This window comes from Ursus americanus, chromosome 4 (assembly GCF_024610735.1).
Source record: "Ursus americanus isolate L20-20 chromosome 4, mUrsAme1.1.p, whole genome shotgun sequence".
NCBI classification, from domain to species: Eukaryota; Metazoa; Chordata; class Mammalia; order Carnivora; family Ursidae; genus Ursus; species Ursus americanus.
In genome coordinates, this window is record NC_142130.1 from 95,131,992 (window position 1) to 95,159,283 (window position 27,292).

A 27,292-nucleotide genomic window follows, 5' to 3' on the forward strand; every position below is an offset into this window, starting at 1 on the left:
GCGGCGCTGACTCCTGGTGATGCCCGCGGCTCTCAGACGATCCTCTCCTCTCCTCTCCGACCCTCAAGTCACCCCCCACCGCTGCGGGGCCCCCTCGCGCGCCAGGCCACCGGGCCAGTTCAGGCCCTCGCTGCCCCTTTAAGGGTTCCCGAAACTTTCCCCCTGGTAGCAGATGAGCCTCGTCACATCCGTTGGCCGTAGCAGCGGGGCGCGTTCCGAGGAAATTCGGGACTCGAGTTTCCCGGGGAAGAGGCGCGGCCCGAGACCAGCGAGAGAGTGGGTAGGGTGCGCCGGGTGCGCTCCAGCGGACCCCGCGCTCCGCTGTGACCTTGGCCGCGGGGGAGGGGCCCGGCCCCTGCGGGGCAGCCGCCGCCCGCCAGAGGGGGCAGCGGCGACCAACTTGCTCAAGTTGGCGGCGCGGGCTGGGGCGGCTCCGGCTCCGGCGCCTCCTCCCGCTTCCCCGGTCCTCCTCCCGCGGCGCTCCTCCCAGCCGCCGCCGCCCGCCCGGTGCGCGCCCAGCCCTGCCCGCAGCCCCGCGCCGAGCCTCCGCGCCTCCGCCACCACAGCCACCGCCGCCGGACGGGACGGGCCGGGCCGGGCGCGCCCCCCGGGCCCCGCCGCGGGCATGGGCGCGCAGGCCCGGGCGCTGCTGCTGCCGCTGCTGGCCCAGTGGCTCCTGCGCGCAGCCCCGGCGCCGGCCCCCGCACCCCTCACGCTGCCCCTTCGCGTGGCCGCGCCCACCCCCGGGCCCGGGACCCCCGCCGCGCCCCGCGCAGCGCCCCACGCTGACGGCCTGGCGCTCGCCCTGGAGCCCGCCGGCGGCGCCGCCAACTTCTTGGCCATGGTGGACAACCTGCAGGGGGACTCTGGCCGTGGCTACTACCTGGAGATGCTGATCGGAACCCCCCCGCAAAAGGTAGGTTGGCGGGCGGTCGCCGGTTCCCCACCACCCCTGCCGTCCCCCAGGCTGCAGCCTCGGGTTTTCCGGGGTTCGGGGGGGGCGCCCGGCGGTGCCTGCGGGCGGTTTAGCGTCGCCCCCAACAACACGCCGGCAGAGTGGGGGTACGCCGAGGGGCCCCGCCGGGCCGGGAGTGGGGCGCGCGCCCTGGGGACGCGGAGCGCCGGCCGTCCTGCCCCGGGCGCAGCCGAGGGTGTGCGCGAGTGTTTAAGAACTTGTTCGTCCTCCCCTCCAAGCAGCCGGGCGGCGAGCGCCTCCAACGGGCAGCCCTTCTGGCGAGCGGGGAGCCGGCACCGTGGGCCTTGGGCGCGATGCTGTGGCTACTGTGGGCTCACTTTCGGTGCCCGTTCTCCCCCCCCCCCATGCTGTCTCATTGCGACGGGGGCTGGTGGCCGGCTCCGGAGGCGCAGTGCCTGGAGAGGGATCTGTGCGCCAGCTCTGCCGAGCAGCCCAGTCGGCGGAGGCTAGCTGGCTGCGGGCGGTGGGGGCCGCGTGGCCGCCGTGCGGCTCTCCTCTCCCGGAGTTGGCTCGTCTGCTTCCTCCCGCCCGCCCAGCCGCCCAGCCTCTCCGCACGGAGCCAGCGTCTGCACACGTGTGTGTGGAATGTACTAAATGCAGTGGAGCTCCTGCGGGAAAATACGCGCTGAGCAGGGCTTCCGGGGCCCGAGTGGCCTCCCGATGACCAAATACAAATCAAACCAAACAGCCTTCTTTTTATCTTAATCTGATTTTCATTTATTAGCACTTTTTGTAGCGCGACACTGATGGCCCCCGGCTCAGTAATCTTAAGAGAAACAGAATTCCCGGAGTTGATTGGGCCCGCCCCCTCTTTCCAGGTTTACCTAATCTAAGTGTGACTCGAAGTCAGGTTTTTCTTATCAATTGAGTACAGTCCCAAGATACTTTGTTTTTATTTTTAACATTGTCATTTGAGTTTCAATCCAGCTACGATTCCCCCATAAATAGAACATACTCATGACTTTGGTGTAATTCTAATTATTCAAGACTTTCATAAGAGGAAAGACGCGCCATGCTAATTCTTTTAAAAAAAGAAACTCTACTGAGTAACTTCTATACTTGCTTAATTAGCTTTAAAAAAAAAAACCTTCAGAAATGTGTTCTGCTCGAAACTTTAGCTCTCGTTGCCTTTCCGCTAAGCCTTGGCTTTGGTCTTCCCGGGTGGATGGTGGGCAGGGAGGGGGAGGGCGTCAGCTGAGGGAGCTTAACTTGGACAGAGGTGTGGGTGCTGGTAAGAGCCACCACGTGAGGACACGCGCTGCTGGGGAGAACCTTGTACTTTTTGCCTTCCCAGGATTTCCCAAGATGTTGCCGATGAACCTCTTTTGTGGCCTAAGGCTGATCTTTTCGGAACAGGAAATGACTGGCCGTTTGTAAAATATGTGCCTTGTGAGGAAGTGTTAATTTTTTAGTGGAAGGAAAGTCTTTGTACTAAAGTAAAGATTTGGGCAGTTTAAGTGCTGTGATAAAAGGGGTCCTTGATGTCTGTCTCCCTCCAGAGAGGACGGGAAGGGGGGAAAAAAGCCTCCAGAAACACGGGGGGGGGGATTTCTCTTGGACTTTCAAAAAAAAAAAGCCTTTCATAAATAATAGCTTTTCTTTATTAATTAATCCAATGACCTTTATTTTATTATTTTAAGTAAGCTCTGGGCCCTCCGTGGGGCTTGAACTCACCTCCTGGAGATCGAGAGTCGCATGCCCTACCGGCTCAGCCAGCCAGGCATCCCAGTGACCTTTATTTTAAAATGATGAAGCTTAATTAACAGGATCATATTGAATGCCTAGTGCTTGAATCTTTACCTTGGCCAAGGAAGTAGTTCTTTCAAGGTTATTTCTCAGTTAAAGATGAGTATGTTTCCAGGGAAGGCTGTTTTTAACAATCCAGATTTAATTTTTACATTTGATGGGGAATGAAATATTCTGTTCCTCCTTCTTGGCCTGATTTCGTAATAAGCTGTTTTATAGCAAAATCCGTGTGCACGATCTTTCCAAAGGCCTACTATAGACTCTTAGGGTTAGTGACAAGTGCACTGGGATTCATTTCTTCCCTGGCTTCTCCTGAAATGTCTCTGGCCACTAGCAAGGTGTTTGCAGCAGGCCCTGGGGTGACTTCTGAACTTGGAGTAAGGTTTCCTGCTCTATTAATGGCCAAGAGTTATGCATTTATTCTCTGCTGATTCTCCTCAGCCTAAAATAAAACTTGCTTAGGTGGAGAGAAAAATGAAATTGTAAATTCAGGCATTAAATAACCAAGCATTTTTGGAGAAGTGATAGTCCCTGACCGTGTGGAGGGCTCCGCTCCTGGCAAGCACCGTGCCGTGTGCTCCGTGTGTGTGTTCTCCTGGGGGGCTCCTCGCAACCACCTCATGGTTCTGATACCCAGTTAGGGGATGGGAAAACAAGCTTGGAGAGGTTGAATGGCCCAGGAAACAGGACAAGAAAGAGGGAGAGCCAGCAATCCCACCCCGGTGGCTAGACTCTGGAAGCCAAGTTCTGAACCACTGGGCACATGCCTACCTGCTCCCTTTCCTTCCTGCTTCCTTTTCTTTTTCTCCTTTTTCTCTTTTCTGTTTTCTTTTTAAGATTTTATTTATTTGACAGAGAGCACAAGCAGGGGGAGCCGCAGGGAGAGGGAGAAGCAGACTCCCCGCTGAGCAGGGAGCCCGATGCAGGGGGACTCCACCCCAGGCCCCTGAGGTCATGACCTGAGCCGAAGGCAGACGCTAAACCACTGAGCCACCCAGGCACCCCAGTTTTTCCCTTTTTGAAAAAAAGATTTGGCCTTCACCTACCCCGTCCAGCCAGAGGTCCCTGGACCTTAAAAGCCCAAGGTGTTAGGGACTTAATGGGTGACCAGAAATGGACTCCAGCCCCTTGCTGTCCCCTCACCCTTTCCCTCCCTTCATGGTGACCTACTGGATAGTTGGATCCAGGTATGCCTGGGGGGGAGGGAGGTCAACAGGAGCCAACAGGGAGGTCCAGCCAGGTCCCACAGGAAAGCCCCCCGTCGCACAAGTGCTCGTTTCCCGAATGCTTTCATCAAGAGCTGGGGGTCCGTCGTTGTGCCTGCCACCGTTGAAGACATCACAGGCATCTGCCCTGAAGCCCGTGCGAGAGCAGGACCACGTTGGCATGGAGATGAGTGCCAGGTGTTTGATATCGTCACGTGACTTCTTCCGAACAGTAGAGAACCAGCCGCCGCTTGAACCATGCAATTTGGTCTTATTAATAATAATAATGGTGTTCTAAAGTGATTATAATTATAGCAATTTCCATTATTTTAAAAAAAGGCTTTCACCCCGACGCAATAAACCCAACTGGAGGTGCTAAGGGTCTGCAGCTCTATACCTTGTAATGGCCTCAAACAGGCCTTAGGGGTTTCTGGTGAAAGATGTTTCTGTCGTCTCCGCTAATAACGGGTGAAACAGACAGCAACACGATTTTCATATTTAAACATTCGAATGTAAGGAGCTAAGAAATTATTTTGGGGACTCACATTTTAATCATGGCGCATTGGCTTACCACTTCTTAGTACACAATTGTTTGGAAGACTTTGGATTGAAGCTATGTGCCAAGTATATGCAATTTAGGAGTTTGTCTTTTTTAGAATAAGCAATCCAGTGTCCCTAAATTACATGAAGCTCACTGCAGGCGAGGCTGGAAGAAGGAAGGCGATGGGCACCGAGAATAAATTTGTTGGAACGCAGTGGGATGGTAAATATTCAGGACAATGGGAAAGAAAGAGATTTCTGGGGTTCGAAGAACAGAAAAGGCAAAGCAAGGTTTCCGCCAGCCCTGACCTCTAGTGGAAGAATTCAAGATCCAGGTCCTCCTCGGAAGGCAGAAAGGCCAGGCCGAGGCATCTGCTCAAAGCAGCTTAGAGGGATGGTCTGAGAGGTCGCTAACAACCGTTAATATTACTAGCTAACCTGTATTTCAGGCTCACTGGATGGTGGGCACCATGCTAAGCATTTTGCACCGATCACCTCATTTATTCCTCCAAACAGCCCTGGGAGGGACATAGAAGTTACTGAACTTAATTACCAGATGGAGAGAGCAAGGCGCGGAGAGGCCCAGTAATCTGTCCGAGGTCCCCCTGGTGAGTGGCAGAGCTGGGGTATCCGTCAGTGGGGTCTGCCCAGTTCTCTCCTGCGGTCTGAGCACTTCCCTGCTGCTCCCCTTGTGCACTTGGACTTAAAAAAAAAAAATACCCATTATCATTCACCTGTGGAGGACTTGGGTGTGGCCGGAAGCATCCGGGATGCTGGTGGCATTACACAGGTGACCAGCCGCACTGTGCTGCCCTTCCCTTATCGGTTGGTGATCTTTTGAGTTTTTAGGTTCCTGCGGCTGCTGTCACAGATCACCACAAACTAGGTGGCTTAAACAGCAGAAATATGTTCTCTCGCAGGTCTGGAGGTCAGTCATCCAGAGGACGGTGTTGCCAGGGCCCTGTTCCCTCCCCCGCCTCTCCCAGCTTCTGGTGGCTGCCCCCAGTCCTCCCTGTTCTTGGCTCTAGGCTGCATCTCTCCAATCTCTGTGTCTGTCTTCAAATGAAATAACCCCCTGTGTGTCTCTGGTCCAAATTTGCTTCTTAAAATGACACCAGTCATTGGATCAGGGTTCACCTGGTCTGTTCTGACCTCCACTTAGCTTCATTACAACTGTAAAGACAGGGTTTAGGATTTCCATGTATCTTTTTTAAAAAATGTATTTATATTGGGGGCGCCTGGGTGGCTCAGTCAGTTACGCATCTGACTCTTGGTTTCTGCTTAGGTCATGATCTCAGGGTCGTGTGATGGAGCCCCGTGTCAGGCTCCCTGCTCAGCGGGTAGTCTGCTTGAGATTCCCTCTCTTTCTGCCCCCGCACCCCTTCCCTCTCAAATAAACAAATCTTAAAAAAAAAAATTATTTTAGAGAGAGAGAAGGAGAGAGAATCTCAAACACATTCCACAATGAGCCCGATGTGGGGCTCGATCTCACAACCCTGAGATCATGACCTGAGGAGAAACCAACATTCGGACACTTAACCGACGGAGCCACCCAGGCGCCCTGGATGTCAACCTGTTTTTTTTGTGGGGGACTACAGTTTTCATCCCCAAGTTCATTCTTAGTTTATCTTTCTGTGGATTTTCTTTTCTTTCATTCCATCCCATCTTTTAATTGCCAGTAATTTTAATTTGGAAGTCAAGGATAATTTTCATTAAAGGGAGTAGCAGATGGTGGTTTTGGTGCTGTGTGAATGTGGAGCCTGCAGCCAGCCCGTGCGCTCGGGGACAGGGCGGGAGAAGGAGGAAGGGAGGGTGTCGGATTCTTCTCTGTGTTTCCGCGTCCGTTTCCTTACTAGAGGGTAATCGCTTAACATTGTTTCGACCTTTCTTGTCCCGTTGCACAAATTCTCGAATTGCCGGAATCACTGCCTAACTTGAGCAGAGTCGGCTTGTGTAAGCTCGGATCACCTGTGTTTTAATGCCCACGACTAACAAATACTCAGGCTGGGCACAACAAAGCGATAGAAGGCTGGAAAGCTCGCTTCGCGTGTTTTAAAGACTCTGGAAGGTGGGCGCCTGAGCGTCTCAGCCGGTTAAGGGTCTGCCTTCGGCTCAGGTCCTGCTCCCAGGATCCTGCGTCGGGATCTCCACTCAACGCAGAGCCTGCTTCTCCCTCTGCCCCCTCTCCCCGCTTGCACTCTGTCTCTCAAATAAAATCTTTAAAAAGAAAATAAGGACTGTGAGGCATCCATCACCCCTCTTTATTGAATATATTGGATAGAAAATACTTCTTCCTGTCCTGCCCAGTGCTTTCTTGACTTCTGATTCCCTTTGTTGAAGACAGGTGGGCATAACCTCCTCTAAGCTTTCTGTTTCCTCCTAGAACACTGCTCACCCCTCCTAACTAAAAACCCAGAGCGGGGCGTTAAGGTTGGCTCTTGCAAGGAGTGATTTCTGCACGTGGTAGTACAGGCCGTGTCGGACCCGAGGACAGACGTTGCAAGGCTGCGTTTTCCCTTCCCGCTGGCGCTGGGCAGTATGCCTTGGGGCTTATTTTGCAGCTCAGACAGAATGGAGCAGGTGAAGCCTTTGGGTCCACCTAGGCTGAAGGTCGGGCTTGGCTGCTGACTTGTGCCCCAGCCCCAGGCAGGTGCAGCAGGCATAGGTGGTGGGTCCAGGGTGATGAGGGGCACTTCTGCCTCCAACCTAAGAGCCTCCCTTCCCAACCGGCAGGTGGGCTTCTGCTCATGCTTGGCTCCATTGCCCTATGTCCTGGATTCCTCTGCTCAGTCGGTTCTTCTTGCCCAGCCTGGGCTTGATGCTGACGCTGGGGCTTATTGTACGTTAGCAGCCGTGGATACTATCCGGAAAACAGAACGCAGCCGTGAGGCAGGTGGATGGCCCCGCTCGCCTTCTGTGACTTCGTGTATATGTATTTGTGGGTGAAATGGGAGTAAGGGTGTGTACCCCATATTCTGGGCTAGTTTCCCGAGCCTTGGAGAATGCGTGTGTGAGGCCCGGATGGATTGGCTGTCACTTGGCACCCCTTTGTCCCCTTTGGTCCAAACGGACAGTTTGGGTTTTTGCCGGTTGCTACTCAGTTGCTTTTCTGCTCTTGGAATTCTCAAAGAGGAAAAAAATATACTCTTGGTATAACCACGTTAAAGAAACGAAACTGGTGTAACCACATTCAAGAAACAAAACGAGGAGGTTTATGAGTTCATGCACGCTAGCCAACGCGGGTCTCAGGTTGGACGTTTTTGGATTTTTATTATATGGCGCCTCATATACCTGTACCTGGAAATACACAATCTCAGCATTGCCATTTTAGGAAGATAAAGAGGACCGTCTGAAGAGTAAAAGCGGGTGCTGCCCTGGGCCAGGTTCATCATTCCGGGGAGCCGTAAAGGGCAGAGGGAAACCTCTCTCCTTCCATTTCACACTAGACCGAGAACGGCCCAGCGGGAGGATTTATGCTTGGCCTCGCTGCGACCAGCCTCATGCTCCCGCCGCGGAGCCCCTCCAAAGCCCGTGCCAGATAAATGGCCTTATAGGCGGTAGGCAGGGGAGTACTTTGGTTTGTGAGCCATGCAAACCCCCTGCCTGATACAAAACAAACAAAAGCCCGAAACCCAGCCCACACGCCAGCCCCTCAGAAAGTGGCACTGTGGGGGAAGAAGGTGGAACGTATTGAATCAAAATTTTTTCCAGGTAGCAGAGAGGTTGGGACAACCAGGACGCTTGCGGGAAGGGAGGCTGCTCTTGGGGAAGGTGGGTGTGGATTCCAGAAGCCTCAGTGGGCATCCAGAGCCCTTTCCATGACATCAGGCTGCCCCCTGGAGACCCTAAGCTTCTTCCAGTTGGACAAGTTACTGGTATGTGGGCAGAAGTGCAGTCATTTGGGAATTGGGTGTTTGGGTGCTGGTCCCAGAGGTGCTGCTTGCCGAGTGCTTGGTGTGGGAGAACCTCTTGGCGCCCCAGTTCCTCAGCTGTAAATTAGGAGATTTGACCAGGTGACCTGTGATCCCTTTGAGGATTCGAACACTCAACAGTTATAATCTGGGTTAGTTCTGAGTGCTTTCAAAAGCTCTAATTTTCAGCCGCTGTGTGCAGGTAAGTCACTGGGACATCTGTAAATGCAGAATCTGGCTCAGAGCCCTGGGGTGAGGGGAGGGGCAGAGGAGGGTGCGTGCTGCGGGCTCAGTGGCCTCAGCTGCCCTTGTCCCCAAACCCAGCTGGCCTGGGAAGGACTGAGAGCCCCTGCTAGAGCTGGTTAAAAATAGCATCCCAGGACCCAGCCCAGATGTACTGGGCGAGGCAGTCGGCCCGGGCCTGAGCATCTGCAGTTTACCATGTCCTCCTGGTCCGCCTTAAGCAGTCGCTCGCCCCAGCCCATGCTGTTTTCGAGCCAAGGGAGAGGCCAGATTCTCCTCTGCGTGGTGGTTCCCTGCATGGAACGGGTAGGTTCTTTTATCTTCCCAAATGTTGATGTTTGTTTGGTTGGCGTTTCCTCTGCGGGTTTAGCAGACCTATACCTCAAGCAGATTGTGTTCCAAAAACTTCTTTGTGTTTGGCAAGGTTGGAAACGTGGCGAGCGTTTTCTCCAGGGAGAGTGTTCTAAAGGCGTGTGTGCTGACGGTGTCCTTTTTAAATTTCCTTCTGTCACAGAGCAATAATTTGTAAATCAATAAAAATGAATTAGTGGGAAAAGGAAATGAAAGTAAAAAAATGTATACACACAAGTGCTACTTTTTAAATGATTGGGTTCGGTAGACATCTGGTTTGAGGGGGCGCGGTGCCCGTCCTGTGGCTACCTTGTTGCCGGCTGTTACTGTTGCTTTGTGGATCTGGGGCCGCAGAGCAGTGTGGGGAGGACGGCTCTAGAAAGTGTACTGGCTCTGGAAGAGGGCAGGACAAATCAGGAGTTGTTACCAATGGTTCCAGTAACAGATTTGTTTTGGTGCCCCGCCCCTTAGTGGGATGGTGGTTATTTTTGTTTAAGCGGGAAGGAAATGTGATAGTGTTGGTTTTTCTGCCTCCTGGTCCTCTCGAGTGGGGGTGGGAAGAGAGCTTTTACCCAGGGCAGCAAAGAGGTCTAATGCAGAGGTTTTCTGTCCCCGGAAGTTGTGCCCTAGCCAGGGGACAGACGGCCCTCTCTTGAGATGTTTTTGGTTACAAGTCGGGTGGTGCCACTGACTTCCAGTGGAAGCCGGGGTACTGCTCAACAACCTGCAAGGCCCAGGACAGCCCCCCAGAACAAATAATTATCGGTCTCAAACGTCAGCTGTACCAAGGGCAAGAGATCCTGGAAACCACATGCCAAGTCGACTGGCCTGGGAGCAGTGAGGTGGGCACGAGCAGGGGGTGGCAGCTGTGACACCTGCGGATCGCCCCTGATCTTGACAGCCCTGTCTTGTTCCAGCGTCGTGGTTCTTCGCGTTCAGCATCTTTATTGAGCACCTGCTGTGTGCCAGGCCCTGTTCTAAGCCCCGGGCTGCACCATCAGTCAACAAGGACAGAGATGGTCCTTGATTTTCTAGAACCTGTTGTGCTTGTTAGCAAGACAGACTGTAAGACAGTACACAGAATTTCCGGTAATTGCCGAGACGGTCCAACCTGGAAATGGGCATAGGTCAGAACAGACTGCTCCAGCCTGGCGTTGGAGGACAGCTCTCCGTGGAGGGGCAGTTCGGCTCTGACCAGCAGCTCGGCAAGACCCAGCCTTGAGAGGTTGGGGAGAACCAGGCTCCCGGGTGAAGCCAGGCAGGTGAAGTCTACACCTGTACCCCGGGGGACAGGGGCACACGACCTGAGTGCACGTGCGCGCCAACGACGCGCGGGCTTTGGAAGCAGCTCCTTTTTCCTGTCTTTTAAAATTGTGCTTTGGGGTTAGATTTTATTAGAACAAAGTCCTTACAAAGGCTCTGTGTGTGTGTGTAGCGAGTGAAGACTTGGGGGAAGGGAGCTGAATATGGTTAGCCAGGAGTTTCTGAATCAAAAAGGAAAATTAAGCTCAGGGTGCCCAGGGGAGCTGGGGAGCCAGGAGACCATTGCCTGTTTTCTAACAGTGTCTTTGGTCAGGTTCCCCAGAAACAGACTGAGACAAGCGTGTGAGTGGGCATTTTATTTGGGAGGTGATCTCAGGAACTATGTGTAGGGAGTGGAGAAGTGAGAAGGGAAGGGAAGCGTGTAATCAGGAGAGGGTGCAGCTGTGGGTGGTGGGGCGTGAGCCCCCTGAGGACCCCTGAGAGAGGATGCCAGACAGACTCAGTGGTCCCAGCTGAAGGGCAGGGGCACGGGCATTTCCCTCCACCCTTGGCCCCGCTCCTGCCAGGTGTGGGCTGAGGGCTGCTCCAGAGTGGGCTCACCTTCAGCGTTTGGGGTCCTCCGGCTGGTTAGAGAAAGCGTTCGGAGGCCCGAGGGTCAGATGCGCAGAACTGTTGGCTCAGCCCAGAGTCGGCTGGGCTGTGGCCGCCGCAGCCCTCCTGCTGGAACTGTGGCTGGCCCAGGTTAGGCTTATATTTGAGCAATGAAAGAAGGAGTGCTCTCTGTCACTGAATGTGTTTGAGAGCCTCATTTCGGCCTTTCACAAAACAGTTTTAAAGCTCTACTTTATTTATTTATTTATTTTTAAAGCTCTATACTTTAAAATCCTAACTCCCTAGAGTGCTCTAGGATCTAACTCACAGAAGCCTCCGTGAGTCAGTCCAGAGTGTACTTCTCATTGATATATGTACTTTGAACTTTTTTCCAGAAGAAGATGTGGGCACTGAGCAAGAGAAAATGGTTGGGGGACAAAGGGAGATGATGTTTGAGGTAAAAAAAAAACCCCACAAAACCTCCTTTGAAGATCAAGTGCTCTGAACCTATGACTTTCAACGTCTCTTGCGTGCCTGGTGCCTTGCAATGCCCGAGAGCAGTGCAGCGTGAGGTGACAAGGGGTGTAGGACGGGCCAGGTCCCTGACCCACCAACACTCACATGGAATCCACAAGCTTCCTGATGCCTAAGAATTTATCATCCAGTTGTGTGCTTATTCCTAAGTGTACACTCATTTCAGAAATGGATAAGATGCTTTTTCTCGCCCTTTGGTCGGTACACATATGTGCATTTTGGCTTCTTAACCCTGTGGGACATGGTACTTTCTGGGACCCCACCTCCTTGTTCATAGCACCCAAACAGGAGAGACTGTGGGCTGGTCGGGTTGCAGGCCTCGTGCTGGGCTCTTGATAGAGGGTGGAGCCCCGTGTGTCCGAGGACCATCCTCCCCGTCCCCTGCACACCCGAGCTGGTGCCCCGCTTGGAGCTGCTCATCCCAGTGGCTGTGAACGCACACCTCGCTGTCCCGGGTTTATGAGTCATGCTGCTGGCCAGAGAGTTGACACATCCTAGTGTTTGTGTTCAGGCCTCCGGGGAGGCGGGAGGCAGGGGGCTGCCCAACCTCAAATCCCGGCCTCATGCTGCACCCCAGCTTCAGCAGAGCTGTGCGTGGGGCTCCTGGCAGGTGGCCCAGTCAGGGGCACACACTTCCTGTGGCTCCTGGCAGGTGGCCCAGTCAGGGGCACACACTTCCTGTGGCTCCTGTGGTCTGCACGAGCTCAGATCCCCACCCCAGGAGTGCGTGCAGACCCCAGGGCCAGAGGGCATCTCCCTGCATCCTGCAGAGTTTAGTGTCCTCTTGTGCACCGATGCTCTTGATAAATCCCATGCACTTGTGGTTTCTGATTCCTTATGTGTGAACCATGTATGATTGCGAGCTGTCGGGGACACCGGATATGCTGCATTCTTAGAGCTGGTGTTCTGAAATCTCGTGACAATATGTCTCAGTATGGCTTTTTTTTTTTTTTTTTTTTTTTTTAATGTTGGGCACTTGGTCTTTTCAGTCTAGCTCAGGATGTTGAATTCTGAGAAACTTTCTAGTAAAATGTTCTCTTTTTGGACTTCCTGTTATCCGATGTTGGCCTTCTAGTTAGGATCTCCTATTTCCCATCGCTTGGTCCTTGGGTTCTACTCTTCATTTCCGCCACTTTCACTTTAATTTTCAAGAGCACTTTCTTTTTCTGTCTGAACGTTCCTTTTTACGGTTGTACTTTATTCTTGTTTCAGAACTGCGTATCCTCTATTTCTCTGAGGAAGTACCTTACTTTTTTTTGTTTTTTGGGTATTTTTTTTTTTTTGGAAAATTTTCTTTCGGCTTCCCGCTTTTTCTTTTTTGGCCCCGAGTCCTTCTCTTGGGGTCTTCGTCTGGTTGTCTGGTCTGTGTCTCACGCTAGTCCTTCCGCAATTATCTGGTGATTATTGGCTGGCTGTTCATGTTTGAAAAGGAAGTCTTAGGGGCGCCCGGCTGGCTCAGGCAGTAGAACAAGTGATTCTTGATCTCTGGGTCGTGAGTTCAAACCCCGCGTTGGGTGTGGAGACTACTTAAAAAAAATTTTTTTTTTTTAAATTAATAAAAAGGAAGCCTTAAAGGGCCAAGTAGAGGGCTGTGCATAAGCCGAATATAGAGTGTATTTTTTTAAAGATTTATTTATTTATTATTTTAGAGAGAGAGTGGCGGGGAGGAGCAGAGGGAGAGAATCTCCAGCAGACTCCCCACTGAGCATGGAGCCCAATGGGGGGTTCAATCTTGTACCTCCGAGATGGGCACCTGAGCTGTCAGGAGTCGAACGCTAACCCACTGAGCCAGCCACGGGCCCTGAGAGTACTTCCGTTATTGATGTGTGCGCTTAGGTTTTGAAACGTGGCAGTCATGGTGACTGGGTCACCTGACCGTTGCAGATGCTCTCAGTTGGGTGATTGAACCAAAACACCTTCTCGGCCCTCTCCTCTCCGGCCTGGAGCTTTTCCCTGCAGCTGCCTGTGTAACTACGCACGCGGCTGTGGCCAGGGGAACCTAAATTGGGGTCTCCTGGAGGATTTCAGGGAAGCTTATTTCTCCAGATAAAAGTGGCGGGTGTGGCTGGGGTGATGCTTTCTGCTCTTTCCTGCCTTTGATGCAGGTGAAGGCGTCAACAGGGAGCCGGCTTCTGACCTTGAGAGACAGGTGGGGGGAGTAGCAGAGATTTGATGCTGATTTTCTCTGAGGTACTGATCTGATACCAAGTGTCCTAGACGCCTGTTGATGTGGAGAAGAATCCCTGCTTGTTTGAGCCTCTCGAAACCTAGCTTTTACTCGTAGCCAAAAACATTCCAAAAGATGTGCCGTCGTCACTTTCAGGGAAGAAAATAGCTTAATAATTACAATAATACTTTAAGGTACTTTGTCATTCTTTTCTCCTTGAAATCTCCCAGGAAGAGGAGGACAAGTCACCAAGTCTTTTCATTAGTGTCTTTGTTGCTATTGTTGGCGAGACGCTTACGTCCAGTGCATGCCATGTTGGGACTCTGTTACAGGGATGTAGGCTTTGGCCATCACCAAAGGGACCCCACAGGAGACGACCACCGGGAGGAGTTCGCATGGGGTAGACCGGGGCCAGCAGACTAAGACCCATTGGCCACGTCTGCCTGTTTCTGTAAGGTTTGATTGGGAATGCAGCCATTCGTATTGGCGGTTGACCTTTTGTCTGTGTGCTTTCATGCCACGGCGGCAGAGTCGAGATAGATTCCATATTGCCAGAGTCTAGGATGTTCACTGTCCGTCTCTGTGCAGAAAAAGTGTGCTGACCTCCGGACTAGACTGTCAGGTTCTAGAGACCAAGGAGGGAGCGTCCGTGTCCAGCAGGCGGGCCGTGGTTTTGTCCACACCATGAAGTACAGGTGGGAGCTCGGCGTGGTGGGAATGGGGGTGGGGAGGAGACCGGGGCTCTGAGGAGCCTACTAAATACCCCAGAGAGGAAGGTTGAGTGTGTAGGCATCAGACACACCCGGAACGTTCCAGTCATGACATCAGATGCGCCCGTTCTTCCCTCCAACCCTTCCTTCCCTCCTGTTCTAGGTGTTGTTGTGAGCCAGGTGGGGAAACAGAAATAAATCCCACCATGGCTCCCCTCCCCCACTGCAGATTTCTGAGCCTAAGGTGGGCCCATGGTATTGGATGCCACATAGAAGTTTCGAGCTTAAGCTTTGTCTTTAGATGGGACCGGACTTCTAATGCCTAGAAATAAATGAATTACCGCAAAGCTTTTGGAAAAATACAGTCTTCGCTCAAGATTTTATCCAGGGATGGGGAAGAACAATTTACAGAGTGTGTTTGAAGGGAGTTGCAGGACAAGGGAAAGTTCTACTCAAATGTTATCCCGTCATACAAAGGCTACGGAGGGGAGTTTGGAAATGTCTCATGAAATCACGTGTGTGTCTCTCCTGTGACTCACAAATCCACTTCTGGGTGTTTACACAAAGTTGCATCGGGGAACACTGTGAAAAGCATCCCCAAGGCTATTATCGCGGTGCCACCTACACCGGCAACAATTGGAGACACCCCGGGTGTTCTTGGGGAGGGGACTGGCGGAGGGAAGGGCCGCTCGCCGACACTAGGACACGGTGCATCCATGAGTGCGCGAGGACCCTCTTTAGGATTTCAAGTGAGGAAAGCCAGGTGGAGAGAAGAGGAGAGCATGTATCTAGCAAAGGGGGTAGGCACGTGTGGCCCCTCTCCCCCTCCTGTCTCGAGACTGTCCGGGACAGAGGCCTCCAGAGCCGGGTGATGGCGCAGCTCAGCGCGCACTGTCCCTGCGCCCGCACCTGTCCCTCTGCGGTGACAGCCCGCTGAGCGTTTCAGGCTCCAGCGCGTTATGGGTCTGCTGTGTCAGAAAGTTCAAGACCTCCAAAGATGAGTTACGTGCTTTCACTTCCCAGAAAGCCACCTGTCCAGATTTGCTGGCTTTTACTGTGATTGTAAGTGGCTGGCAGTGGTAATGCTGCGTCGTAGGTGCTGAAAAAAACGACAGTTCAAGCAGGTCCCTTCCAGGTGCTGTTTTCACACGGGCTTAGAAGCTGCCTTTTCTTAAGAAACTCCTGCTTTGGAGAGAAGTCTTTTGAAGGTGGTATCTTTACATATTTCAGGCTCTGCGATCCTACCCGTGCCCACACCTGTGGGGACAGCCCGTCCAGCAGCCGCCTCCCACGAACCCTGGACTAGAACCCCCTCTCCTGCTGTGCTCGCTTCGCGTAGCCGGTGAGGGTAACAGCTGCAGCACTGTCCTGCTTTATGAGTCTGTCCAGGTGTCTGGAACTCAGGGGTGCCCGGCTGGCTCAGGCCATAGAGCCTGTAACTCTTGATCTCAGGGTCATGGGTTCGAGCCCCAAGTTGGACGTGGAGCTGACAAAAAAAAAAAAAAAAGGCAAATCTTTGGAACTTTGAATTCGGGCTCAGCTTGCCACTGTTGGTCTGTCGCAAGTATGCTGGGCTGCAGAAACTCCAAGAAGCAGAGAAGCCAGGGTGGTTGTCCCATCTGTCTTCACTGTCCCCCAAATAATAGTTGATGTCCTCACCCCCACTATGTCAGAATTGGGACTGTACCTGGAGATAGGGCCTTTAAAAGGTAGGGCTACATTAAAATGAGGTTATCAGGCCCTCCTGCTATCCCCCGGTGTCCTTAGGGTCGGACACACAGCAGCGTGCGTGTTGCACAGAGGAATGGCTGGGTGGAGAGGCAGCAGAGGGACAGCCCTCTACACACCGAGGAGAGAGGCCTCAAAGAAAACCAGCCCTGCCCCCTCCTCGATCTTGGACTTCCAGCCTCAGAGCTATTGAGAAGATGAATTTCTGTTAAGACGCCCGCCTGAGCCGCTAATACGCGTTGCCTCGCTCCCGGTTCCTGATGGAGTCCTAGCGTCTGTGTCCCCCTGGATGCCCCCCCCCCCAACTTTTCTCACGCTGTCACTGCTCACCAGGCCGGTTTATGTTGGCGGGAAGGAGGACCAGTTGGGCCTTCCATGATAGAATGGTCCCTTTGCTGTAAGCTGCCTCCTGGCTTTATTTTCTGGCCGATAAAACACATGTCTTGGTACATCTTTGTTCTTGAGTAAACGAATGCCAAGGTGCCCACCGTGCGCCCACAGCCACTGCTCTGAGCACATGCTAGACGGAAGGGAAGCACGTTTAACAGAGTGAGGCTTATTTATTTTTCCCAAATCAAGACACATCCGCTGGGGGCAAAATCGTGACATTCAGGTCCATCAGAAAATGACGGCTTCTTTTATAGCCGGCTACCCAAAGGCCAGGGCCAGCTCTCTGCCTGCCTTTCTGTGCACTTGAGACAAGAAGGATTGGAATGTTTTGTCCAAGACCTGGCTCTCAGACGCAGGAGGCTTTCAGCTTGGACTCTTATGGTTGCGCCTCTGTCTCAGAAGTTCATTGATCTCAGACCTGGCAGCCTCCTCCGGAGAGAGGAGGTTGAAGACGGAGCAGCTGGCTCGGATGTCTGTTTTGTCCAGGAGCCCCGAGGGGTGTGGGGGTGCACGGCCGCTCCGGCCCTGGCTGCAGGCCCTCCTGGAAAGCAGCGCAGGAGATCGGGACATGGAATGCTTGTCTCGAGTCCCAGCTCGCACTCCTTTCTGGGGGCAATCTGTTCTTTTTTTTTTTTTTTTTTTTAAGATTTTATTTATTTATTTGACAGAGAGAGACAGCCAGCGAGAGAGGGAACACAAGCACGGGGAGTGGGAGAGGAAGAAGCAGGCTCCCAGCAGAGGAGCCTGATGTGGGGCTCGATCCCAGGACTCTGGGATCACGCCCTGAGCTGAAGGCAGACGTTTTAACGACTGAGCCACCCAGGCGCCCCCTTTTTTTTTTTTAATATTTTTTTATTATATTATGTTAGTCACCATACAGTACATCCCTGTTTTTGATGTAAAGTTTGATGATTCATTAGTCTGTTGTGACGGTGGAGGAGATCAAGTTGGAGTCCGATTTGGTGATTTCCGACAGAAATCAGCAGTCGTCAGGATTTTCCAGGCTAGCAAGCCCAGCATTCTTTAGGTTCCTTGTCAGTAATTAAAATTCAAAGTTGATTGTTTTAGGAGCGCCTGGGTGGCTCAGTCGGTGAGGCGTCTGCCTTTGGCTCAGGTCATGATCTCAGGGTCCTGGGATCGAGTCCTGGGTCGGGCTCCCTGTTCAGCGGGATGTCTGCTTCTCCCTCTGTCTCTGTGCATGTGGTCTCTCTCTCTCTCGCTCTCTCAAGTAAATAAAATAATCTTTTTATTTTTTTTTAAGATTTTATTTAAAAGTTCAGGTGAATGCTGACAGCGATGGGTCCTGATGGGACGGGGCCGTGTGTACTGGGGGTTAAAAGTCTCTATCAAGTACAAATCCTGTCTTTGTCTGATGTTGGCTTTTCTGTGGTTTTGAATGTCTTAAGGAATTGTGAAATCACGTAAGACACTTTTACTACGATTGTTTTCACGGGTGTTTGAGGTGACGGTCATCCAGTGTCGTGTGTGCCATGGCACGGAAGTTTAATTGACACGAGTGGACACCGAGAATCAGATGTTTTTAGCTGAAGCGTAGTTAACCCGCAGCGTTCTCCTGGTTTCAGGTGTGCAGTATAGTAATTCAGATCTGTACAGTACTCGGTGCTCCGATGAATGCCCTCTTAATCCCCTCTGTGTTGAAAATATGGGACACTTCATGAATTTCCTGTCATCCTTGCTTAGGGCCGTACTAAGCAGGCACGATAAGTAGATGTTTGATTCGTGGTTGGTTGGAAGGTGATCCGAAGGCTGGACGTTGACTTTAAATGGTGCCCCGAGAAGGTACCGTGACGAGGGAGGGGTAGGAAGTCATGTCACACGACCAGCACTTGGAGGCTTCCAGGGAGATGTGCATCCCGTCCAGCAGCCCCAGAGGAGCGGTGCCGTGGGCTCGAGGGAGGGCACACTCTCTCCCTTCAGATAATCGGCAGGCTGCCCGTGGAAGAGGGCATTGCCACAGAGCGCAGGCGTGGGGCTGCGGGCAGCGGTGGGGGCCGGCAGCTCTTTGGCCCCCTGGGAACCCCAAGAGGACGGGCGCCACATCCAGCCCAGGATGGAGCGTCGTGCCTGCTCCGGATAGGGCCTCAGTGAATATTGGCTGAATTACACTGATCAGGAAGAATGTGCCAAAACAAATGCTGTAGACTTGGAACGAGTTAGGACATCAGGTAATGAGCGCGCCTCCCTGAGGAGTTTCGCAGAAATGTCCGCACCTTTCTGGGTGGTTCCGCGTGGTTCCGGGTGGGGTGCTGCGTTACAGGGGGTTGGACCGCGTCCGCGCCCCCGTACCCGGCTGACTGTCAGGTCACCTGGGACCTTGTTAAAAGTATGGATTCCAGGTTCTGCTCTCCGGGTTGGAGATGACATACAGTCCTTCCAGGGGTGATTCCCATGGACAGAACGGTGACCATCAGATTCAGCTCAATTCTTCTGTTTTTATGTTTCCTGATAAAAGCTAGCCTGGTGTCCGAGTGTGGGTATTGCTCAGTTCGGGCAGATACTGTAATTCACATGGGACTGACCGCATCCAGCAGGGATGTGACTTGTATTTCGACTTACCTGGCCCTGTTCTGGGCACAGAGATGACAATTCCTTCTCGGATCTGCGTTTAGTGGAAAGAGACAGACAAATCCAGTAAATACGCTGTTCCTTGGAAGGTGGATTCCGGTGCGGACAAAGGTGTGCGGGGAGTCGGGGGGTGTGACTGAGTTCTGTAGGACGGCCCGGGGAAGGTGTCTCCCAGGAGGCAGCACTGGGGCAGAGGCCCGGAGAGAGAGGGAGCGAGGTCCGTGGGGAAGGGTGTTCCAGGCTGAGGGAACAGCCAGGGCCCAGGTCCTGAGAAGGACGTGTGCTTCCATGTGTGGGGAGCCCCAAGGAGGCTCCAGTTGGAGCACGGTGGGCGTGCTGTGGGAGAGGGGGCGAGAGACAAGGGGGAAGGGGGGCTTTGCTCTGGTTGAGAGCTACGTGATCAAGAAGGTAAAATGCCAGATTGAGATGCCTTTTATAACATGCAAGGTGAGCGGTCCCAGAGCAGCTGAATACGCATGGGGGGTTCAAACAAGGGGTCCCAAACATAGACGTAAATCAGTGTCGACTGCAGAGCAGCCGTGTGAAGCCGTGAGATGAGATGCGGTCTCCCGTGAGCCGAGACAGGCGAGGCCCAGGGACGGGCTCTGAGACACCCCAAAGCTTGGAGGCTGGGGACGTGAGGAGGAATCAGCCGAGGGCCCTGGGAGAGAGCAGCAGGGAGATGGAGGGGGCTCGAAGGTGATGGCATCCCAGAGCCCCAGGGGATGCAGAGAGTCAGGGACAGGCCCAAATCCCACCATGGCCGAGGGACAAACGTCTAGCAGTTGGCTTTGGTGCATGATGGGGAGAAGAGCTATCCCCATGGGTTTGAGTGAGAAGAGGCTGGGGGATTTGGCAGCCGTGAGTGCAGTGACTTCTGGCAAGGGGCTTCACTGCAGGAGCACCGAGGGGCCATGGGTGGGGAGGCTCTGGGGTCAAGACAGCCGTGTGTTGTTTTCTTTCCAAGATGGGAACTACAACAGCCTGTTCGTAAGCAGGTGGGAGTGATCCTGGTGGGGACAAGTGGATGATGCGGAAGAGGGTTGGGGGCACTGGTGGCATGCTGTCCTGCCTGGGTGGTGGCAGGGGAGGGGGGCTCCAGTGTCTGTGGGGTGTGGCGGGTGTTAGGAGGAGGGAGACGGTGTCTGTCTCTACGTTTGTCTCTACCAGTGGCTTTTAATGATGGTACGGAAGAGCTCTCACATGTGTGTTGGAGATCTTGCCAAGGTCAACATGTTGCAATCTTTCCAGCCAAGTCTTAGTTTTTCCCATTTCTAGAATGTTCTGGAAGGTTTCTGTGTGGCTGTTCTATACCCTAATTAGGAAAATATTTGTGTTTCACTGGCATAGAAACAAAAGAGGGATGCATCCATCATTTCTCCTTTGGGTTAGCATTTTTTCAAAATATCTGGACACCATAAAAACGTGGAGATCAATGGAGATTTAGATTTAATGTCGTTTCCTGAGAGGAATTTAATTGGAAGGGCTTTAAAAAATCTTTTTAGCAGAGAATGATCTTTTTGATCGCCATATGCCTATTAAAACATTTTTCCCCCTCATGGGTTTAACGAGAAAAAAACCATCAAAGCCTATTACAAACCACATAGAAGTAGCCGGTTTCTTAAATGGCTGGCTTGAAATTAGCAAAGGCTGGCAAACCCCAAAACAATGGCCTTTCTTTGTTACCTCTTCCCGGTTTGGGCCGATCAGACAGCATGCAAAGAGGTGATGCAAAATGGAGATAACACTTTAGATTTTAAGAAGTCATTATGAAGGCTGCGTCCCATCCCACAGTGAGATAAATGTGAGGATTCTTGGGTCATCACTCACTGTGTATAATTGTCAGTGTTGCTAGAAGGTGTTCCTACCTTTGTGACACCTAGGCCTTAAGTCACGCTTTCTGCTTTCAAAGCCCGTAATGGTAGCATTGTACGTGTGTTTTCATAAAATAAACCGCGAGAGGCTCACCTGGCATGCCCGTTTGGCCGATCAGTTTTAAATCTAATACAGTGTATGGACAGTTATGGGTCGTGTGATCGACAGTCTGTGTCCCTATGCTAATTGTTTTGTGTTTCACACAGTATTAAAACTGATTACACTGCCTAGACAGATAGCATCATAAAACAGAGGGAAGGTTTTTTTTTTTTTTTTTTTTTTTTGTCTTATTATTAGGTGGTAAAATCTGGAAAGGGCACCTAGTGTTCTTTGTCTCCATTCTCCAGGCACGTGTTAGCTGCTCGCGAAATATTTATTGAAAAAAATAATCTCCCCAAAAGACTTGAAACAATTTCGAAGAGATGTTTGTACACCAGTGTTCTTAGCAGCAGAAAACAGCCCAAGTGCCTGTTGATGGATGAATGGACAAACGCAATGGGATGCATCCATACGGTGGATTATTATTCAGCCCTAAGAAGGAAGGACGTTCTGACACCTGCTACAACGTGGGTGAACCTTGAGGACATGTGCTCAGTGGAATATGCCAGACGCAGAGAGAGAAATACTGTGTTGACGCCACTAGAGTGGTCAGATTCGTAGAGTCAGAAAGTGGGACGGTGGGTGCAGGGGGCTGGAGGAGAGAATGAGGAGTTGGTGTCTCATGGGGACAGAGTGTCAGTTTGAGGGAGATAGACAAGTTCTGCAGGTAGATGGTGGGACTGGCTGCTCAGCCCTGACCTGTATACGCAGATTTTCTGTGTATTTCACCGCAATTTAAAAAAATGAATCTTAATGCCGAGAACAATGGCGAAAAATAACACTTGATAATAATGGTAGGTTGACGGTCTCGTCTGTTGCTGCAGCAAATGTGTATACGTTTTGCCTGTGTGTGTGTGTGTGTGTGTGTGAGTGTGTGTGTGTGTGTGTGTTTTAAACATCGATTAAAAACTGACGATATTTGAAGGTAGGACCTGGGTGAAGCTTATCCCATGTCTCTTCTGAAAGATTAGATCTGAAATAGCTTTTCAGTTGCATTTACCGACTCCTGAGCGAAAGGGAGCATTTAGCGAACCTCTGGAAATACCTTGCGGTTAAGACATTACACCTTTGATGAAAATCTGTTTAAACTCCTTTGGAAAATGTGCAGAAAGAGCTGATTTTTAAGCTAAAACGATGTCTCCTAAGATCCCTGGAAACCTATAATGGGTTTTGGGGAGTGGTTAGTTGTCTCTTTGGGAAGGAGGAGGCTACCTTGCTCTCTGGAAATAGAAATTTCCCTCCCTCCACTGTCACCCCAATACGGGGACAAACCTGCTTTTGAACTTTCGGGTTGGGGCACCTGGGTGGCTGGGTTGGTTAAACTTAAGCATCTGACTCTTGGTTTTGGCTCAGGTCATGATCTCAGGGTCGTGGGATGGAGCCCTGGGTCGGGCTCTATGCTTAGCGCGAAGTCTGCTGGAGATTTTCTGTCTCTCTCTCCCTCTCTCAAACGAATAAATCTTTAAACAAGAATAAAAAATTAAAAAGCACCGTTTAGCATGAATTTTCTTTTCCATGGTAAAGAGGATCGTTATTTTCACTGGCATCTGTGAATGAGGTCTAGCTTTGTGACTTACACGGGAGTCAGCACAATCCACCTTCATTCCGCCATCGGTGGGATTGTCTCCTGACAGCAGCTGGATTACGTAAGCCCAGAGGCCCAGGGAAACCCAGCTGGGGAGGTGCCCCCGGGGCTGGGACATCTCCATTGGAAAGGGGCCCTTTGTGCTTTTTCTCCACTTCCCTAGCCCCCTCCCGAGTTCACCTACACAGAGGGAGGGGATGGGCAAGCAGATGGAAGCATCCAGGCCACCTGTCACTGAATATCCCTTTGCAAACAAGCAATGTGGCTTACAATTCTTCTTCTAGAAGCTTGGTGGATATGAGGCTGCTTATAGCAGCTTCCCCATCAATGCATGCTTGGCTTCTCTGTCCAAGGGGCAGAGGACCAGACTCCTGGACTGTTTTGATCCCTGAAGATAGGCCACCATGTGCAGCTCCTTGGCCAACAACCCACACCTTCTCCAGGTGGGACGCCGGCGGCTGTGAGCCCAGTGGTGACTGGGCTCCTGATCCTGGCCCCGGCTTTGCCGGTCAGCAGTCAGGGCAGCCCTGAATTGGTGACCACCCCCAGGTTGTTGTCTCTAGTCTCTGCAGCCAAAAGCATAGGTGGAGCCTTAGAATGCCAGGTGAGGCAACCTAGGGTCCACGTTCCCGTGTAAGGACGAGCACAAGATCTGGGAACCCACAGACACAGCTTCATGAGGGTGGTGGGTTTGGAGGGTCTGCTCTCTTCTTTCCAAGCATGCTCCGACGCTGTTGCTGCACACAACAAAAATTGTCCTTGGACCTGGGAGGCTGATGCCCTGGCTGGGCTGCCGGGGGCTGACCCTCTGTCTGTCCGGTCCCACGGGGTGTCCCTGCACACTGGGGGAGGTCCACACGCCAAATGGCTTTCCTTGTCTGAATTTTTTTTTTTTCCCTTTCTTAAGATTTATTTATTTTAGAAGAGAGCACCTGCCAGCAGGGATGGGGGGAGGGGCAGAGGGGGAGAGGGAGAATCTCAAGCAGACTCCGTGCTGAGCGCAGAGCCTGAGGCGGGGCTGGATCTCACGATCCTGAGATCATGACTGAGCTGAAACCAAGAGTTGGACACTTAACCGACTGAGCCACCCAGGCGCCGCTTGCTTGTCTGAACTCTACGAGCAACAGCTAAACGTAGACGCAGTGATTTTGAAGGCTGAAATTCTTGTCTCCATTTTACAGATGACCAAACTGAGGTCACAGGATGACTGTACAGCGAGCTAGTGGTAAAGTGGAGACCAGATCCGATTGCTTTGCTGTGGGGCCTCTGTCCCTGGCCTTTGCCGCGTGGAGGGACATCTGGTCAGTCCACTTTGGGAGACAGGCTTGGAGCTCTTCTCTGGAGACCAGGCCGAGGCACCTGCTGAGGCTGTGTTCGGAGGGAAGCACTTGGAGACGTAGTCACGGAGAATGCGTGCAGCTGAGAGGGGCGTCGTGGGCTGGGCTCCAGGGAGTGGGCTCTGAGCAGAGCATAGCTGTGGGGTGCTCATGGCGTGCTCTTAGGGTCCACACCCATGAAAGGGGAGGACGAAGCAAGAGTGGGCGAGGGGAGGGGGTCACACTGTGATGAAGCCCAGGGACCGTCTCTCCTGCCCCACAGGGCACGTGGGAGCTAGAAGGACCCTGCAGAGTTGGCCCGACTTGGGCAGAAATGGCCAGGCCTTTATTATACAGTATCACTCCAGTCTTTACCTGCGGCTGTCCCCGGGAAGGGCATGACCTTGCGGGGGGGGGGGGGGGGAGGGGCAGGTGACCTCTCTTGCCGCTGGGCAGCTCAGCCTGCACCAGTGGGGGATCTGGGCAGCACACACAGGTTTACCCCTGCGGGGTCTGAAAGGGCATTTAAAATCCCAGGTGCGTAAAGAACTCTCTTGCCTTCTGGGGGTAGGGGCGGGGCTCGTGGACTTCCCCTCAGTGGGAAGCCAGTCTTCCTGCTGCTCTCCTGCACTCCCAGCGGCGGGCTGGGAGAAGAGTGTGAGAGAAAGTGCGTCAGTGTTGTGAGTAGTCACCTTTGCTCAGCATTGACAGCAGGAGGACAGGGCTGCTGAGGATGGGGCCCTGGCACCGGGGGGTTCTCCTGCGCCCCCTCCCCTGCCCCCCCAACTGCATCCAGTCTGTGCCTGGTCGCCTGTCGCTGAAGTGGTGTGCGTTCCACACCATGGTGGCCACAGAGGGTAAGGCCCAGTCACCAGAGGGGCCGTGGGGGGGGGGGAAGCTGGGAGCCCAGCAGAAGCCAGGAGAGTCACTGCAGCCCGGAGACCCCGGGGAGGGCATCAGACCCTGGAAAACCCATCCAGAGAGCTAGAGCTAACTGGCTCCCGTGTATGGGGACTAGACGGCCCTGCTCGCTCGCTCACGCATTCAGCCGACCTTTACTGAGCCCTGCGCTCAGAGCTGCTGGCCCGAAGCCACTGGGGCGCTCCATGGAGGTGCAACTGGGGAGGAAGAGAGGCACGGACGGCTTGAGAGATTCGGGAGTGCCACAGACCAGACAGACACAGGGACCAGGGAAGGGGAGCCTGAGGGCAAAGGAAGGGAGGTGGCGGGTCTTGGGCAGCCAGGGGACAGAGTGGGGAAGAAAGGCCTGCGGCCTGCAAACAGCCTTGGTGGCCCTGGGATCTGAGCCTGAGCCAAGAGTGGGTGCTCCTGACACACGGGCCACCCCCCCCCATGGGGTTTCAGCATGTGGTCATGTCCGTGTGGGCACTGCCGGCTGCAGGGACCAGCCCCAGTGCCCTGGGGGGGACTGCTGAGGATGCCATGCCCGCCCTGGAGCTAATGCGTGCCCCCTCTGATCTGTGTCCTGACTAGCGGCAAAGCAGGGGTGGGGTGAAGGTCTGGTGGGTAATTTGATGCGAGCCCCGCTCTGCATGGTGCTGAAAGTCAGCCCTGAAGCAAGAGGAGAAACAGTCACACCACCCCCTTAGAGAAATTAAAACATTCCGGTGTACCAGGCACCCTTCCGGCTGCACCACCCGTAAGTTCTCTCTGTGCCCCCAGAACAGCACTCTGGATCGTCCCACTTTGCGGTGGATGGTGCCGACAGCAGCGCCCAGAGAGGGTGTGTCATTGACCTGAGGTTCCACAGCCAGCCAAGAGGAGGCCGAGTCAGGGCTCAGATCCAGGTCTAACAGACCCTGAAGCTGCTGTTTTCTGTCGTGCAGCTCTGCTCCTGGGACCGTAGGTAGACGACAAACTTGAAGCCAGCGTCCTGTGAATGGACATAGTTGCCAGCACGTTTCAGGGGCCTGGGCTGTGGGTGTGTGATAAAATCTCCCCCAGTCTTCGCCTCTGCAGTCTTCCTGACAGGGACAGGTTGTCTGGAAGTTTCAGAACTCAGGGGCCACCCCCTCCCGGCAGGAACCACCCCACCACCCCAGGGATGGGTGTTCATGGCAGAGGGAGCAGTAACTCCTAGGTCCAGAAGGATTCTGATTTGGGGAATGCATGACTCTTAGGTTCTTAAAACAGGGACCCCCCCCACATCAACCCTCCTGCACCCCAGATTCTGCTCTCTCCACTGCCCCCGCCAGAATCAACCTGCCAAGCCCTGAGCATTCATGCACACCTTTCACTGGGCCGTGCACTTGTGGCCATGCTGGTTTTCCCAAAAGGAGCAGGGGGAATCCACATGGCTCCCGACACGTGTTTTTCTAGTAGGAGCCCCGTCGGAATAGTAAAGCATGGGTGTGCGTGCACACGGAGCCCGGGTAAATTGCGTAATCAAGCTCCTCTTAGCTAAGTTCTGTAACATCTGTTTGTGTTAAGTGGAGCCCTTTGAAAATGATTTTTTCCCCTTCTTTAGAAAACACCCTTAATTTTAGATTGTGGAGAAATGGCATGTGGCAGTTACTCTTGCTTTCTTCGACAAGATGTGTTTAAGTAAATGAAATTCGTCTCCAGAACTGAAGCGTAGAAAGACCCTGATTAACAAGATCAGCACCGATAATCACGTGTAATAGCTGTGGGCAAACAGCCCCGCGTGGCTGGGATGGAAAGCGCTGCTGCTGGGGGTCTGTGCGCTGGCAGCCTTCCGCAGATGGGCTGCTAATGTAATTAGGAATCGTTGTGTTAAATGAGCCATTATTTAAATTATCTGCTAATTTTCCTATCTATTAACCTGCTGAAAAAGAGACCGTGATATCTGAGAAATCTCTGGCTGCTCATCGCTAACTGGGCGTGTAACTCCTCTCTTCTCTGTAACGCAGCATTTTACCTTGTTGCGGCCGTAAGCAAACGGCCTTCTGTGAGGTTACTGCCCCGTGCGTCGCGGAAGATGGAGGGGGGACAGACAGTGGGAGACAGACATGCACGGTCCGCGTGTAGGGTCCGGCTGGTGGTTGGACGGTCACATGATTCGGAGCCCCACGAGGCTCTTCGCTTTCCTGGCCATGCTGTTTTTGTTTCGATCAGGCTGTTTGAGGGTATTTGGTGTTCGGGGTGCATGAGGCAAGGGTTGCATGAGTCCACCTTCCCTTGGTTCTCCCTGGCCTGAGACGCTGGTGGGGGCAAGGCGGTGGGGCAGGAAGGGGCCCGTTACTGCCGGGATTTCGGGGAGGCGGCAGAGCGCGGCTCCAGCCGTCCGCGGGAGAGCCAACAGGTGGAGGTCTCCATCCATCAGGTTTGTGTGTTTTGGGTTGTCGGTGCTCCCAGGAGCGTCCCCTCCCTGGCACCGCAGGCCTGCCGTGGATGCTGAAGGCTCTGGAAGCTGGACTAAGTACCAGGGCACAGGGGTGGGCCCCACAACCGCTGCTGGCATTTTGAGTCTAACTTGGGTTGTCCTGGATGTTGAA

At 53.1% G+C, this 27,292-nt stretch overlaps 1 protein-coding gene across 1 annotated transcript in view; it reads left to right on the forward strand.

The window, feature by feature from the left end:
• The first annotated feature begins 206 nt into the window (after positions 1 to 206).
• BACE2 (beta-secretase 2) overlaps positions 207 to 27,292 on the forward strand; it is a 79,722-nt gene continuing 52,636 nt past the window's right edge. The window contains exon 1 of the mRNA XM_045813484.2: positions 207 to 916. Within this exon, the coding sequence (XP_045669440.1) occupies positions 626 to 916 (291 nt within the window). The 5' untranslated portion in view covers positions 207 to 625. The remainder of the gene's footprint in view (positions 917 to 27,292) is intronic.